Source organism: Mauremys mutica, chromosome 9 (genome assembly GCF_020497125.1).
Source record: "Mauremys mutica isolate MM-2020 ecotype Southern chromosome 9, ASM2049712v1, whole genome shotgun sequence".
In the NCBI taxonomy this organism is placed as follows: domain Eukaryota; kingdom Metazoa; phylum Chordata; order Testudines; family Geoemydidae; genus Mauremys; species Mauremys mutica.
Genome location: NC_059080.1, coordinates 40252063 through 40267977, shown reverse-complemented (window position 1 = coordinate 40267977; position 15915 = coordinate 40252063). Strand labels below are relative to the sequence as shown.

Genomic DNA, 15915 nt, shown 5'->3' with positions numbered 1-15915 from the left:
GCCACATTAGTACCATGCACTTTGCCCATGCACGTTTCTAGCTGTTATGTTTTCCATGCCCAAAACCAGAGACCATGAGGGAACTCCCTAGAGCCACCCACACTGTGCTGTCTTATGCAAGAGCAGCCGTGTGGAAGTGGAACTGCTTTCTCAAATGGAAAGCCTGACAGCAGATTGTGGTATTACCAACCCTGAGAGTTCAAAACCCAGGAGTCAGGACCAAAAAATCTAGAGAGTTTAAAAAAAAATGTGAATGAGGGGTTCTTTTGATTATTATTGTTTTTAATTTCTTGTTATGAGCCTTAGTTTTGTCTCATGTTCTCTGGCTTTTCTCTGCAACCAGAGGCATATAAATGTACGTGTGTGTGAGAAAGAGAGAACTATGAAAGCTGAGATTCTCAGCTCCAGAGGCTGGGCTCTAAGAAAACAATAATATCATAAGAGTGACAATGAAATCACGAGAGTTGGCAACTCTGGGACTGTCAGGGAGCCTCCTAGCATTGAAAGTGCAGGTCACAGAAAATGCTAACCACTGGGTTAAGCCAGAGAGTCCTGATGGCACTTGTTTGCCCTCCCTGTGGTGCTGGACTCAGAGCCACTGCATGGCTCTGTGGCATGGGGAGTGTCCACGTGCACATTCTCAGCTGCTGGCTCTCCACACATCAGGGTTGTAGTATTTCTCCTGAGTTTTGAGCCTGTGGCAGAGCTCTGATCTTGCTCCTGTGGGTCCTGCGCTTCTAGGCAGTTTATGCTAGTCTTAGTGGCTCACTGTGACCCTCCATGTAGCCCTTCTCTCTCTAGGGCCAGGGTTACAGTCTACTGAGCCCTTTTCATCATAGGCCTGCGAGGAGGTTGGTGAGAGAACTCCCACAGTCTCTGTTCAGCCTCCTGTCCTGACAGGGACCTGACTTCCCCTTCCAGGAGATGTTCCTATAGTGGTGGGTTGGGGGGAACCCAGGCCCACCCTCTACTCCGGGTTCCAGCCCAGGGACCCTAATGGTAGCAGTTGTTGGCAGCCAACCTTTCACTGCCAGAGTTGCTACATTTCCCTGGGCCACTTCCCCACAGCTCTCCTGCTTCTCCCCTCTTCACCCTTACCTTAGGGCTCCTTTATCATAGAATCATAGAATCTCAGGGTTGGAAGGGACCTCAGGAGGTCATCTAGTCCAACCCCCTGCTCAAAGCAGGACCAAACCCAACTAAATCATCCCAGCCAGGGTTTTGTCAAGCTTGACCTTAAAAACCTCTAAGGAAGGAGATTCCACTACCTCCCTAGGTAACCCATTTCAGTGTTTCACCACCCTACTAGTGAAAAAGTTTTTCCTAATGTCCAACCTAAACCTCCCCCTCTGCAACTTGAGACCATTACTCCTTGTTCTGTCATCTTATACCACTGAGAACAGTCTAGATCCATCCTCTTTGGAACCCCCTTTCAGGTAGTTGAAAGCAGCTATCAAATCCCCCCTCATTCTTCTCTTCTGCAGGCTAAACAATCCCAGTTCCCTCAGCCTCTCCTCATAAATCATGTGTTCCAGCCCCCTAATCATTTTTGTTGCCCTCCGCTGGACTCTCTCCAATTTATCCACATCCTTCTTGTAGTGTGGGGCCCAAAACTGGACACAGTACTCCAAATGAGGCCTCACCAGTGCTGAGTAGAGGGGAATGATCACATCCCTCGATCTGCTGGAAATGCCCCTACTTATACAACCCAAAATGCCATTAGCCTTCTTGGCAACAAGGGCACACTGTTGACTCATATTCAGCTTTTCGTCCACCGTAACCCCTAGGTCCTTTTCTGCAGAACTGCTGCCCAGCCATTCGGTCCCTAGTCTGTAGCAGTGCATGGGATTCTTCCGTCCTAAGTGCAGGAGTCTGCACTTGTCCTTGTTGAACCTCATCATATTTCTTTTGGCCCAATCCTCTAATTTGTCTAGGTCCCTCTGTATCCTATCCCTACCCTCCAGCGTATCAACCACTCCTCCCAGGATGGTTTGAGGGTGTCTTCAGTAACCAGTCCTTCAGCTGCACTTCCTCTCCTCTGGCTCCCTGGCTCTCCTCTGCCTGACTGGAGTGAGCCCTTTTTATAGTACCAGCAGGGCCTTAATTAGAGTCAGGTGGTCACATTAACTGAATGGCCTCACCTGACTCTTTACAGGTTAATTAGAGTCAGGTGTTCTCATTAGCCTGGAGCAGCCCCTGCTCTGGTCAGTCAGGGAACAGAAAACTATTAATCCAGTGGTAAGTATATCTGCCTTCTGCTATACCCAACTGGCCTGGGTCTATCACAAGACTTAAAAAGACTTGCAGGTCCAGTCAGGAGATGGCTGCTGCAAAGTGATGGGAAAGTTTCACCAGTGACGTTGACATGTTCATGTGGGAAAACAAGACACACAACAAATCAATCAAATCTCCTTTTTGCAAGTGTAAGCGAGTGACTGCTTTTAACTTCTTTACTTATATGGTTTTTCCACGTTCCACACAGACCACTTCAAATTGCAACAGAAGGAGGAGCCTGGGAGTTTCTGGGCTGCAGAACAGTCATTTAGTCTATGCTGACCTGAAATATCAAGCATCAACTTTCAGGAAAATTACAACTACTTTTTGTTTTGTTTTGTTTTCAGTTGCTGTTTTATGTGTTTTAAAGAAATATCTCACGTGTCCAACACAGTGTTTCTGTGGAGACTCTAGTAAGCTGTATTTAAATATCCTAAAATAATCCCTTTGCTTGCTTTGGGGGCTTGTGTTTTTTGGTAACTCCATTTTGTGTGTGTTTTTCTCCCTTACTATTAAACCAGATGTTCTTCGAAGGAAAACTATCTATTTGAAATCTACTGCATTCCAAAAGATGAGTTAAAAGTACCTACTTTTGCTCTGTCACCTACCATTTTTTTTAACAATCACATTTTCGTGTGTGTGTGTGTGTGTGTAAGTAAATTTCTTTTCCTCACCTGTTGCTTTGTGACATACCGACACCAATGACCAGAATTGCAAACTGCTGACTATACAGGCATTCTCCACTGCCTGGTTAGATGCAGAGTTCTGTCAGTTACACAAAGAAAACACATTGGAATCAGAAATGATTTTGCTATGACTTTTTAATCATTACTTTAACAATAGTACGTTTAGGAAAAAAACAAAACACCACCCACAACTTCCAGCAGAGTGTGATCTCTCTCTGTCTCTGTCTCTCTCTCTCTCTCTTTTTAAGTTGGTGGTGTGCCTTCCATTTTTTTTCTTAATGGGGATGGAAAAGTAAAGCTGCTGCACAGCATAATTTTTGGCCTGATTGAGAGACATTTATAAGAATGAGAAAATATTTGGTTAGTTGATATTGGGATACCTGCACCGAAACAAGGGGTCATTGTTACAGGAGACTTCCAAGCCTGCCAAAGTATTCCAACAAATTAGTGGCTCGATTTAGGTGCTTAACACCATTTTGAGTTTTTTTCTGCATGGGGAAATTGACCAGAATAACTATTGTAGAATAAACCATTCTGAAATAACTCCCTGTGTGGACACTCTTATTCAGGAATTGCTGCATTTAAATTAATCCACTTTTGGATTAAGCTAAACCAGAAAAAGGCACTCTTATTCTGGAATAAGAGCATCCACATGGGAAGTTATTGCAGGATAGCTCCAGTACTGGAGGGAAAGGGCCTGGTTCTCCACTGCCTGGAACTTTCTGCCAGCATTTATACCTGTTCAAAGTGGATGTCAAATGAGTGGTGGTATTGGATGCACACAAGCCGCAGATATTGGGGGAATGAGGATGGAGGGCATGGAAAGAAGTGAGATTGAGGGGGGAACACAGCTGCTTGGCATGCGGGAGGAGGAGGGAATGAGGGGCATAGAACCCCTGGCAGGGAGGAAATTGCGGGGAGTGACAGAGAGTCCCTGAAATGGAGGGGGGTGGGAGGGTGGCACGCAGGGGGCTTGAGCAGGTGGAATGGAGGTTGGCCTATATAAACTGAGAAGTGTAAGCCTCTAGTATTATCTCCACTTTGCACGGGTGCAATTGGTTGCACAAGGTGTGAGTGTAATGCTGACAGACCCTGATCGTTGGCGGGCTGGATCGAATATGGGACCTCTGACGCTCCGTGCATCAGTCTCCACTGCATGAGGTGGCTCTCAGCCAAAGCTGTAGCAGACTCATCAGTTGCTAGCTGGGCTGGGTGCCCCTAGAGGGGGACAGAGCACCACTCCAAGCAGGCGTGGGTTCCACGAGGTGAGGGAGAATCCGCCTCTCTGGCCTTTGTGACAGGTCTGTGCTAGCTGCGAAGTGAAGCTGAGGAATGATGGGCACTGCTGAGCCGAGGCCTGGCCTCTCCAGTGCCCAAGGTAACGAGTCCAACACAGCCGGTTCCGTGCAGCTGTCGGCAGCAGGTAGCAGAAGTTAAAGACACACAGACTGGGCCAAGATGGATTAATTAGGTTAAAAAGCAGCAAAGAAACAAAGCCTGTGAAGGGGCTGCAGGGCTTCTGGTAAAGTCATGGGCTGGGGTGACAATGAGCTGAAATAGTCTAGAAATGTTTACAGTAGAAATTGACCAAACAGTTTATTTTTCAATTGGTTTATTTTGAAGATCTTAGACACTGTTTGTCTGGCGGTTGCTCAAGTGGACCAGGGGGACATGTGGACTGTAAGGAGCAAACGTCACCATCTTCTGGGACCCCAGAAACCACTGTGGCACTCTTGGACCGGAATCCTCTTGATTCTGAAAGGCATCCTAACCAGGCTTCAGCTACGTCCTGAACAACACCTCGGTTCCTGCTGTCACACCCTCTCGTGTCCTGTTTCCTTCCCCCACCTTATTTCTTCACTTTCCTGTCATTCTCCTTTTTGCCACCTGTTTAAGAAGAGCTTGGCTTAGCTGGCCAAGACGGCATTTTTTGTTGTTGTTGCCACACAGCTGTGAGCCCGTGACCAGCAGCAGCTAAAAGCAGTGCCCTCTACAGCCCAACACTGGTACACGTTTCCCAAGTCTCAGGGTGCCTGCTGAGTGCCGTGCTGGTTTCCCCAGCAGCAAGCTTGTGAGTAAAGGTATGTCTGCACAGTTAGACCGAGTAATTGCTAGCCAGGTTAGCTGAGCCCAGGTGCAAGCCTTCTTGGTTAAGCCTAATTGGTTATTCCTACTCGTGTGATTGTATCCTCACTGTTTCTGCACTTATCGGTGCATGTCTGGGGGCATAGCCCATAGTTCTTTGTGCTGAGATGCTCTAGGACTCTTTCCTGACCAACTGTGTCAATAGCAGGCGAAGCTGTCTGTCCTTTAGGGGGAGTTGTGGAAAGACACTGAAGGGCTGCCAGCACTCAAGTGATTTTAGCTTGGGTCCTCACTGCAAAGTGTGTGGGTTCCAGCCTGAGTGAAACGGAGACTGGGTTCTAATTAGGGTTGCCAACTTTGATTGGACAAATTCCTGGATATTTCATCACATGAAGTAATCTTTAATTAAAGATTAATCTTTAATTCCTGGAGACTCCAGGATAAACCTGGAGGGTTGACACCCCTAGTTCTAATTCACCCCACCCAGCCATGTCAGCTAGCATAGGCGTAAAGTACCGCCAAGCCTGGATCAGAGATTTTTCTTTGTGGATGGTAGAGGATTTAGGCTAAACCCCATGAAGAACTCAGGTTTCTGTCAAGCAGGGGTTCTCAAACTGGAGGTTGTGACCCCTCAGGAGATTGCGAGGTTATTACGTGGAGGGTCATGAGCTATCAGCCTCTATCCCAAACCCAGCTTTGCCTCTAGCATTTAAAGAGTGTTAAATATTAAAAAATGTGTTTTTAATTTAGAAGGGGGAGGTTGCACTCAGAGGCTTGCTGTGTGAAAGGGGTCATCAATACATAAGTTGGAGAACCACTGCTCTATGTCCTTTCTATACAGTGGTGACCCCAACTGGACACAGTACTCCAGCTGAGGCCTAGCCAACTCTGAGTAGAGTGGTACTATCACCTTGCGTGACTTGCATGCTATGTCTCTGTTAATGTAATGTAAAATTGCGTTTGCAACAGCATGGCATTGCTGACTCATGTTGAGGTTGTGATCCACTACAACTCCCAGATCATTCTCAGCAGTGCTGCTGCCAAGCCAGTTATCTACCATTCTGTATTGACTTCCTGCCAATCTGATATCATTCAATTAATGGCTACTCATTGTTTGTGGTTGTTTAACCAATTCTGTATCCACTTAACAGTAGTTCCACCAAACCCGCATATCTCCAGCTTACTTCTCAGAATGTCATGTGGAACTGTGTCAAAAGCCTTGCTGAAGTCCAGGAATATTATGTACATTGCATTCTCCCTATCCACCAAACCAGTTACCCTGTCAAAGAAGGGAATCAAGCTGATTTGGCATGATTTGTACTTAGTAAAGCCATGCTGGCTGCTAGTGATCACTCCTTCATTCTCCAGGCATTCGCAAATTGAATGTTTTACACCAGGGGTTCGCAAACTTGGGGATGGGATCCCTGAGGGGGTCGCAAGGCTATTATATGGGGGGTCGCAAGCAGGGCCGGCTCTGGCTTTTTTGCTGCCCCAAGCAAAAAAAAAAAAAAACCTGCGCGGGGCCGGAGCAGCAAAGGGCAGAGGGGATGGTGGGGGACAAACCTGCCGCTCGGCCGGAGCAGCAAAGGGGCGGGGGAAACAAACCTGCCAGCCAGCCTGAACAGCAAGGGGGGCAGGAAACCAACCTGCTGGCCGGCGGGAGCAGCAAAGCGGGGGGGGGGAAAGGAAACCTGCTGGCCGGAGCAAAGAAGGGGGGGATGGGAAACAAACCTGCTGGCCGGAGCAGCAAAGGGGGGGGGGGGCGGGAAACAAACCTGCCAGCTGGAGCAATGAAGGGGGGGGGGAAGAAACCTGCCGGCTGCTCGGAGCGACGAAGGAGGGAGGGCGGGAAACAAACCTGCCGGCTGGAGCAGCAAAGGGGTGTGTGTGTGAAACAAACCAGCCGGCCAGAGCAGCGGGGGGGAGGGGGGCGTGAAACAGACCAGCCGGCCGGAGCAGCAAAGGGCAGGTGGGTGCGAAACAAACTCACAGAATCATAGAATCTCAGGGTTGGAAGGGACCTCAGGAGGACATCTAGTCCAACCCCCTGCTCAAAGCAGGACCAAACCCCACTTCCCTAAATGGCCCCCTCAAGGATTGAACTCACAACCCTGGGTTTAAACTGCCTGGCCGGCTGGAGCGGCCACGGGAAGAAAAAACAAAACAAAAGAAATACCTGCGGGGCGGTGGGAGCGTGGGTGCAGGGGGACTCCCAGCCCTGCAGACCCCGGCAGCGGAATGCACACCCCAGCTAGCTAGAGAGAGAAGGGGGGTGGCCAGGGCTTCCTTAAGCAGGGCGCTCGCCATGCGGCCCCTCCCGCCGCACCGCCTGCTGGGAGGGCTTCGTGCTGCTCTCGTGGGCAGGCAGGGAAGAACGCGGTCTGCGTGCTGGGCTTGCTGCAGACCTGGCACCCTCCCAGCAGCTCCCCTCCTCTGCACTGCCGCCCCCTACAGGGCAGCAGGAGCAGCAAACCAAAAAGAAAAAACCCTGCAAGGGCGGCGCAAGCGTGGAAGCGTTAAAAAAAAAAAAGCATTCGGCGGGATGCCGTCCCTTGGAATCTGCCGCCCCAAGCACCAGCTTGTTCGGCTGGTGCCTGGAGCTGGCCCTGGTCGCAAGCTGTCAACCTCCATCCCAACCCTTGCTTTGCCGCCAGCATTTATAACGCTGTTAAATATATAAAAATGTGTTTTTAATTAATAAGGGGGGGGTCACACTCAGAGGCTTGCTCTGTGAAAGGAGTCATAAGAACATAAGAACATAAGAAAGGCCGTACAGGGTCAGACCAAAGGTCCATCTAGCCCAGTATCTGTCTACCGACAGTGGCCAATGCCAGGTGCCCCTGAGGGAGTGAACCTAACAGGCAATGATCAAGTGATCTCTCTCCTGCCATCCATCTCCATCCTCTGACGAACAGAGGCTAGGGACACCATTCTTACCCATCCTGGCTAATAGCCATTTATGGACTTAGCCACCATGAATTTATCCAGTCCCCTTTTAAACATTGTTATAGTCCTAGCCTTCACAACCTCCTCAGGTAAGGAGTTCCACAAGTTGACTGTGCGCTGCGTGAAGAAGAACTTCCTTTTATTTGTTTTAAACCTGCTGCCTATTAATTTCATTTGGTGACCCCTAGTTCTTGTATTATGGGAATAAGTAAATAACTTTTCCTTATCCACTTTCTCAACATCACTCATGATTTTATATACCTCTATCATGTCCCCCCTTAGTCTTCTCTTTTCCAAGCTGAAGAGTCCTAGCCTCTTTAATCTTTCCTCATATGGGACCCTCTCTAAACCCCTAATCATTTTAGTTGCCCTTTTCTGAACCTTTTCTAGTGCTAGAATATCTTTTTTGAGGTGAGGAGACCACATCTGTACACAGTATTCGAGATGTGGGCGTACCATGGATTTATATAAGGGCAATAATATATTCTCAGTCTTATTCTCTATCCCCTTTTTAATGATTCCTAACATCCTGTTTGCTTTTTTGATCGCCTCTGCACACTGCGTGGACATCTTCAGAGAACTATCCATGATAACTCCAAGATCTTTTTCCTGACTCGTTGTAGCTAAATTAGCCCCCATCATGTTGTATGCATAGTTGGGGTTATTTTTTCCAATGTGCATTACTTTACATTTATCCACATTAAATTTCATTTGCCATTTTGTTGCCCAATCACTTAGTTTTGTGAGATCTTTTTGAAGTTCTTCACAATCTGCTTTTGTCTTAACTATCTTGAGCAGTTTAGTATCATCTGCAAACTTTGCCACCTCACTGTTTACCCCTTTCTCCAGATCATTTATGAATAAATTGAATAGGATTGGTCCTAGGACTGACCCTTGGGGAACACCACTAGTTACCCCTCTCCATTCTGAGAATTTACCATTAATTCCTACCCTTTGTTCCCTGTCCTTTAACCAGTTCTCAATCCATGAAAGGACCTTTCCTTTTATCCCATGACAGCTTAATTTACGTAAGAGCCTTTGGTGAGGGACCTTGTCAAAGGCTTTCTGGAAATCTAAGTACACGGTGTCCACCGGATCCCCCTTGTCCACATGTTTGTTGACCCCTTCAAAGAACTCTAATAGATTAGTAAGACGCGATTTCCCTTTACAGAAACCATGTTGACTATTGCTCAAGAGTTTATGTTTTTCTATGTGTCTGACAATTTTATTTTTTACTATTGTTTCAACTAATTTGCCCGGTACCGACGTTAGACTTACCGGTCTGTAATTGCCGGGATCACCCCTAGAGCCCTTTTAAAATATTGGCATTACATTAGCTAACTTCCAGTCATTGGGTACCGAAGCCGATTTAAAGGACAGGTTACAAACCTTAGTTAATAGTTCAGCAACTTTACATTTGAGTTCTTTCAGAACTCTTGGGTGAATGCCATCTGGTCCCGGTGACTTGTTAATGTTGAGTTTATCAATTAATTCCAAAACCTCCTCTAGTGACACTTCAATCTGTGACAGTTCCTCAGATTTGTCACCTACAAAAGCCAGTTCAGGTTTGGGAATCTCCCTAACATCCTCAGCCGTGAAGACTGAAGCAAAGAATCAATTTAGTTTCTCCGCAATGACTTTATCATCTTTAAGTGCTCCTTTTGAATTTTGATCATCAAGGGGCCCCACTGGTTGTTTAGCAGGCTTCCTGCTTCTGATGTACTTAAAAAACATTTTGTTATTACCTTTGGAGTTTTTGGCTAGCCGTTCTTCAAACTCCTCTTTGGCTTTTCTTATTACACTCTTGCACTTAAGTTGGCAGTGTTTGTGCTCCTTTCTATTTGCCTCACTAGGATTTGACTTCCACTTTTTAAAGGAAGTCTTTTTATCTCTCACTGCTTCTTTTACATGGTTGTTAAGCCACGGTGGCTCTTTTTTAGTTGTTTTTCTTAATTTGGGGTATACATTGAAGTTGCGCCTCTATTATGGTGTCTTTAAAAAGGGCCCACGCAACTTGCAGGGATTTCACTTTAGTCACTGTACCTTTTAACTTTTGTCTGTCTAACCCCCTCATTTTTGTATAGTTCCCCCTTTTGAAATTAAAGGCCACAGTGTTGGGCAGTTGAGATGTTCTTCCCACCACAGGGATGTTGAATGCTATTGTATTATGGTCATCAGTACAAAAGTTTGAGAACCACTGTTTTACACATTGCTCTAGTAGCTTCCCAGGCTGACTGGTCTATGCTTCCCTGGATCCTCCTTTTCCCCCCCTTTAAAGATGGCCACTATGTTAGCCCTTCTCCAGCCTTCCGGGACCTCTCCTCTCATCCATGCATCTGTAAATATTATTGCCAGTGGTTCTGAGATTTCTTCAGCTAATTCCTTCAGTACCCTTGGGTGAATAGCATCTGACCCTGCAGATTTCAGTTCATTCAAATTGGTCAAAAGATCTCTGATGTGTTCTTTATTTATCCCGATCTACACCCTTTCCCCTTTATTGTCTGTTGTAACTTTGCTAGTTGTCCGGTCACATGTTATTTTTTGTGGGAAGACTGAAGGAAAGTAAGCATTGAGCAGCTCTGACTTCCTATCATCCGTTACAAGCTCAGCTTTTCCATTGAGCAGCGGACTCTCACGCTTCCTGGAGCTACTTAACTTTGTTACAAAAAATGTAACGAAACAAGCGATGTTCATTGTGTTGCTACTGGCAAACTCAAAAGGTTCCAGAATGTTTTAAATCATAGAATCATGGAATATCAGGGTTGGAAGGGACCTCAGGAGGTCATCTAGTCCAACCCCCTGCTCAAAGCAGGACCAATTCCCCAACTAAATCATCCCAGCCAGGGCTTTGTCAAGCCTGACCTTAAAAACCTCTAAGGAAGAAGATTCCACCACCTCCCTAGGTAACCCATTCCAGTGCTTCACCACTCTCTGAGTGAAAAAGTTTTTCCTAATATCTAACCTAAACCTCCCTCACTGCAACTTGAGACCATTACTCCTTGTTCTGTCATCAGGTACCACTGAGAACAGTCTAGATCCATCCTCTTTGGAACCCCCTTTCAGGCAGTTGAAGGCAGCTATCAAATCCCACCTCATTCTTCTGCAGACTAAACAATCCCAGTTCTCTCAGCCTCTCCTCATAAGTCATGTGCTCCAGCCCCCACCCCTTCTGCCCAAGGCTGCTGGCCCAACCTCTGGGCCAGCCTCAGCCGTCCCTGGCCACCCAAGCTCCAGGCTGCTGGTTGGAACTGAACCCCTGCCAGCTTCAAGGGCGAGGGGGCGTGAGGTCGGGGCCTCAAAACAGAACATGTGCCTGGGTTAGGAGCGGTTTAGCCTCCCTGGACTTCAATATCTGCTGCCCAGAATGTGGAGTTTGCCATCTGCCTTTGTCACCTCAGAGCTAACCACTGAAATGTGCCTACTTCTTAAGACTATTCAGAAGCTGAAACGGCTGCATAATGAGGCTGCAGGCTCAGGCTACAATCCTTCAAACTGTAGTCTTATGTGCCTTGCTGAAATCTATATAGACTGTTGACTTGGGGACTCCATAGGTTCTGGTTGGCTTCTGCATAGAATTTATGGTGCTGGCTTTGACACCAAAGTCCTAAATGGCCTTGAACCTGCTGCCTTTAGAACCCTTTGCTCTCCCAGTGTAGCCTTGCCACAGATGGGGTCACTCAGAGCAGCTTCAGCTGGCTTGTCCTCTGTTCATGGAAAGAGACAGGCAAGCAGTGCATGTTCCATCAGGCCACTTGATTTTTGGAACTCACTTTCTTGCTTCCAGACTAATGTGCTCTGGGGCAGTCTGGAAGGTGCAGCTCTTTATTTGAGCTTTTGGGATGGGATGGTGAGCGGGGATGCATGGGAGTAATTTATTACTTGATGACTCCTGGTTTATTGAGGCTGGCTGGATGCTCATGGTGTGCTTTATAACAGGGGGTGGCCAAACTTACTGCCTCTCCGAGCCGCATATGACAATCTTCAGAAGTTGGAGAGCAGGCAGGCCTGTCCCACGGGGCTGAAGCCCCAAGGCCTCCCCTCCCTGCTGCCAGAGGTGGTGCGTGGGGGGAGGCATGTGGGGTCATGTGCCTCCCCATATTTTTGCCAGGGTTTGCTGTCCCAACTCAGTCTCATGGTGCCACCGGGCCCTGTCTATGCACAGCAGCTGATGGAGCCGGCAAGTTGGGACCTGCAGCCATCGGGGGATCAGTGGCAAACAGCTGGGAGCTGCAGGGAAAAGCTGCTGGGGGAGGGAGGTGGCCAAATCTTTAAATTGTGCCCCTCTATTCTCAGCAGGCACCAGTCATCTCTGCAAAGCCCCTAGCCCCACCACAGGCAGAAGCCCCGAATTCTCAGCCCCCTGTCTGGTAGGTGGAGAATGGGTGGGGTTTGGGGGGCTCTGGGAGCCGCACTTTAACTGTGAAAGAGCCGCATGTGACTCACGAGCCACAGTTTGGCCACCTCTGCTTTAAGAGTATAAGTTCTCAGACTTATGTTCTCTCTTTAAATATATTGTCTGTTTGCTTAGTATATTGGCACTTAAAGTTATTAAAAATCTAGCTCCATGAGCTTGCAACACAGGCTGAAAATCATAGCATAGGGGAAAAGTGATTGGGCTGTGTGTGTTTTCGCCAGGTTATGGTTACAAAGTGTGGTTCCTAGAGCAACTTGAATCTATGGGAGTCCTTAACCCTGGCAGCCCAGTTTCCTTGAAAGCCATGTGAGCGAAGCTCACCTCTGAGCAGAGTGCCTGGTTAAATGCACTTAAGAACGTTTAGAAACCAAGGTTGGCCCTGGCCCAAAGTGAAATATGTTCTATTTTAATGCCCTAGCAGAATTAACAGCTTTGTTGGCAAATAACTGCTTCTGGCCTTCCAGGGTCAAAGGGAGTGCTGCAAACAGGAGCCTGCAAGAAGAGGGTTCCAGGAATGTCCCTCTAAATGTCCAGGAAGTTCTTGACAACTGGGGGAATATTTCAACAACCAGTAATGCCACGAGAACCACTGCAAATCCCTTCATCATGGCATATAGTGGCCTCCTTCCAGGTACTCAGTGGCCAGTCACAGTCCCCTACATAGGCTTTCCATGCCTAGGGAGTGTGGTGACGGTGGGGATTTGGCTCTATGGATTGGAGAAGTATATAACGAATTTACATTTAAACCCAGTCTATGCTTTATCTGCCGGAGAACATGTGTTGCAGAACTTGCAGGAGGAGACCAGTGTGTACTTCATCTGTTCCTACTCAAATGGGGCTCCAGAAGGCTTGTGCTCAGTGTCACAGCAGGCCTGTTTTGTAAGGTCTTGGGATATTGTGAGCCCTTCCCCAACCTCCTCCTGAAAGCAGCTTTTCAGTCTGCATTCTGCGCGGCACTAGGAACCAATTCTCTGAGAAATCAAAACATTCCCAGACTTTCTACATCTCTGTTGGGTGCATTTGCCCCTTGAGGTGGCCAACAGCTGCTCTCCAACTGCAATAAACATTCTGTGTCTGTTTGAAAAAACAAAACTTGGGGAAAACTTCCCACAGTTTGATCTGTGATGTGAGTGGTTCAAGCAGCGGCCCCAACTTTCACTGTCAGAGCCAAAGGCAAGAAGTTTCTCTCCCACTTGGACCTCCCTTGTTTTAATGGGCTGGAAAAAGCACTCATGGAATATATTTTCCAGCCACGAGTGGAATATGGCCTAAGGAGGAGTGAAGGCTGCTAGTAGGGGTAAAATCTTAAATGATATCTGTGATGAGACTCTGTAATACACATACAAAACTCTCATTCATCAGATCTAATTTAAGAATTTCACCCCTACACTGGCAGCCTTCACTCCCTCTTGTGCATTGTGCCATTTGTGGCTGGAAAATACACCCCCAAAATTAACACGATGTAATTCCTGTTGCAGACTGTTCATGTCTGGATAGAATAAAAAACCTAAACACTGGGGCGAGGCTGAAATGTGAACATTAATGTCCAGCTGCTATTGCACTGGTCCTGTTGCTGTTGCACTGATGTCAATGGCAAAAGTCCCATTGACTTCAGTGGGAGCCAGGTCATTTGTAGAAAGGTCAGATTTTAAAAAGCTCACAAAAAATCCATACAGCATTAGTTGTTTTTAATAAATGCAGTTGCAAGAAAATGCAGATGTACTTTTCTTCCTTTCCAAAGAGCAAAATGTGAAGCCCTGATTCTGATCTCCCCAATGTTACACCAGTGCAGCTCTGGTAACTTTGGAGTTACTCTTTATTCACACCAAAGAAAGAACAGAATCAGGCCATTGCTGTGTTCACAAAGAAAATAAAAATATTTACATTTTAATAATTGCAGTACAATAGCTCTGCTTGGGACTTAATATTATCACACTAATGTATAAAGCAAACACATGAAAGTGCGAAGCTATGGTGTTATAGCATTTGCTCACACATGATGCTAAATGTCCCCAAATCACTCAAAAATACAAAGGAACCACTGTCCAGTTTTACTGATAGGTGGAAACAATGTGACACTCAGCACTTCTATACTTTAGCTTTGACAATGTGATTCCTATCTAAATGCATTAGTTTTTTTAAATCTATGTTGACTTTTTTTAACCCATATTCAAATAAAATGTCATGCTAACACTACGTATCGTAATTTGTACATATTGTGAATGAAAACCCAATCAAAAAATCAGGCCACAGACAGCTGGCTTTATCCACCCCCCCTCCCCACTCACCCCCCCCCCCCCAACACATCAATGTTAATGGAATGTCCTTTCTTTTTCATTCTTAGAAAACAAAAAGTCAGATTGGGGGGTCATGTACAATACAGTCCTGTACAGTGCTGTGTGAACTAGTTGCCTGTGGCATTCCAAATACTGATCAATGCTGCCCTCCTGTGGTGCATGTGAAAATAACATCAATGTTTAAGGAGTTTTCCCCCTAGAGTGGCACTAGTTCAGGGGTCAGCAACCTTTCAGAAGTGCTGTGCCAAGTCTTTGTTTATTCACTCTAATTTAAGGTTTCGCATGCCAGTAATACATTTTAAACCTTTTTAGAAGGTCTTTTTCTATAAGTCTATAATACATAACTAAACTATTGTCGTATGTAAAGTAAATAAGGTTTCAGAACGTTTAAGACGCTTCATTTAAAATTGAATTAAAATGCAGAGCCCCCTGGACTGGTGGCCAGGACCTGGGCAGTGTGAGTGTCACTGAAAATCAGCTTGCGTGCTGCCTTCGGCACCTGTGCCATAGGTTGCCTACCCCTGCACTAGTTTAATCAGAGAAAGGGGATGGGCAGTAGTGATTGGCAGGCAGGGGGTGGGGTCCAGAGGCATGGCTGGAGAAGTCAGAGCAAGCCAGAAACCTGTTTGCTGGTGACAAGGGCAAAGAAGAAAGAAAAAGGAGCGTTTGGACGTCGCAGCAGCTGTGAAGGGCTTGAAAACAGACTGAGCTGTTTCCTGAGGATTGTTGTACCAAAACGGGGCAGTCGCTCTGAGATGACAAAAGTGGGACTCCAGAGCTAAACCATAAGCAGGGCCGGTGCAAGGAAGTTTTGCACCCTAGGCTTAACTTCCACCTTGCGTCCTCCCCCCCCAGCCCTGAAGCAGCCCCCGCCCACGGCAGCAACCCCCCCGGGGAGCCGTGTGGTACCTCCCCACCCCAGCTCACCTCTGCTCCACATCCTCCCCGAGCACACCGCCTCCCCCACTCTAATTCTCCTCCCAGGCTTGTGGCGCTAAACAGCTGATTGGCGCCACAAGGCTGGGAGGTGGAAGAATTAGAGCAGGGCAGCAACCACGCACTGAAACCCCCGGGCTGCCGGTGGCGGCTCAGACTTCCTCTCCCTCCCAGCGCAGCGGCTACTGAAACGCTTTAAAATTTTGGGGGGAGCACCGCTTTTTGGCATCCCCAAATCTTGGCACCCTAGGCAACCGCCTAGTTGGCCTAAATGGTA

General features: G+C 47.2%; 1 protein-coding gene across 3 annotated transcripts in view; it reads left to right on the top strand.

The window, feature by feature from the left end:
- Nucleotides 1-13603, top strand: part of LOC123377848 (hepatocyte cell adhesion molecule-like) — a 30512-nt gene extending 16909 nt beyond the window's left edge. Inside the window, exons 6-7 of one of the 3 annotated variants that reach the window (XM_045031171.1) lie at nucleotides 2622-2687; nucleotides 4584-6337. In XM_045031171.1, coding sequence (XP_044887106.1) covers nucleotides 2622-2687; nucleotides 4584-4753 — 236 coding nt within the window. In that variant the 3' untranslated portion in view covers nucleotides 4754-6337. Of the gene's footprint in view, nucleotides 1-2482; nucleotides 2572-2621; nucleotides 2688-4583; nucleotides 6338-12869 lie in introns of those variants that run through there. The other 2 variants (XM_045031173.1, XM_045031172.1) reach the window with 2 other exon arrangements.
- The last annotated feature ends 2312 nt before the right edge of the window (nucleotides 13604-15915 follow it).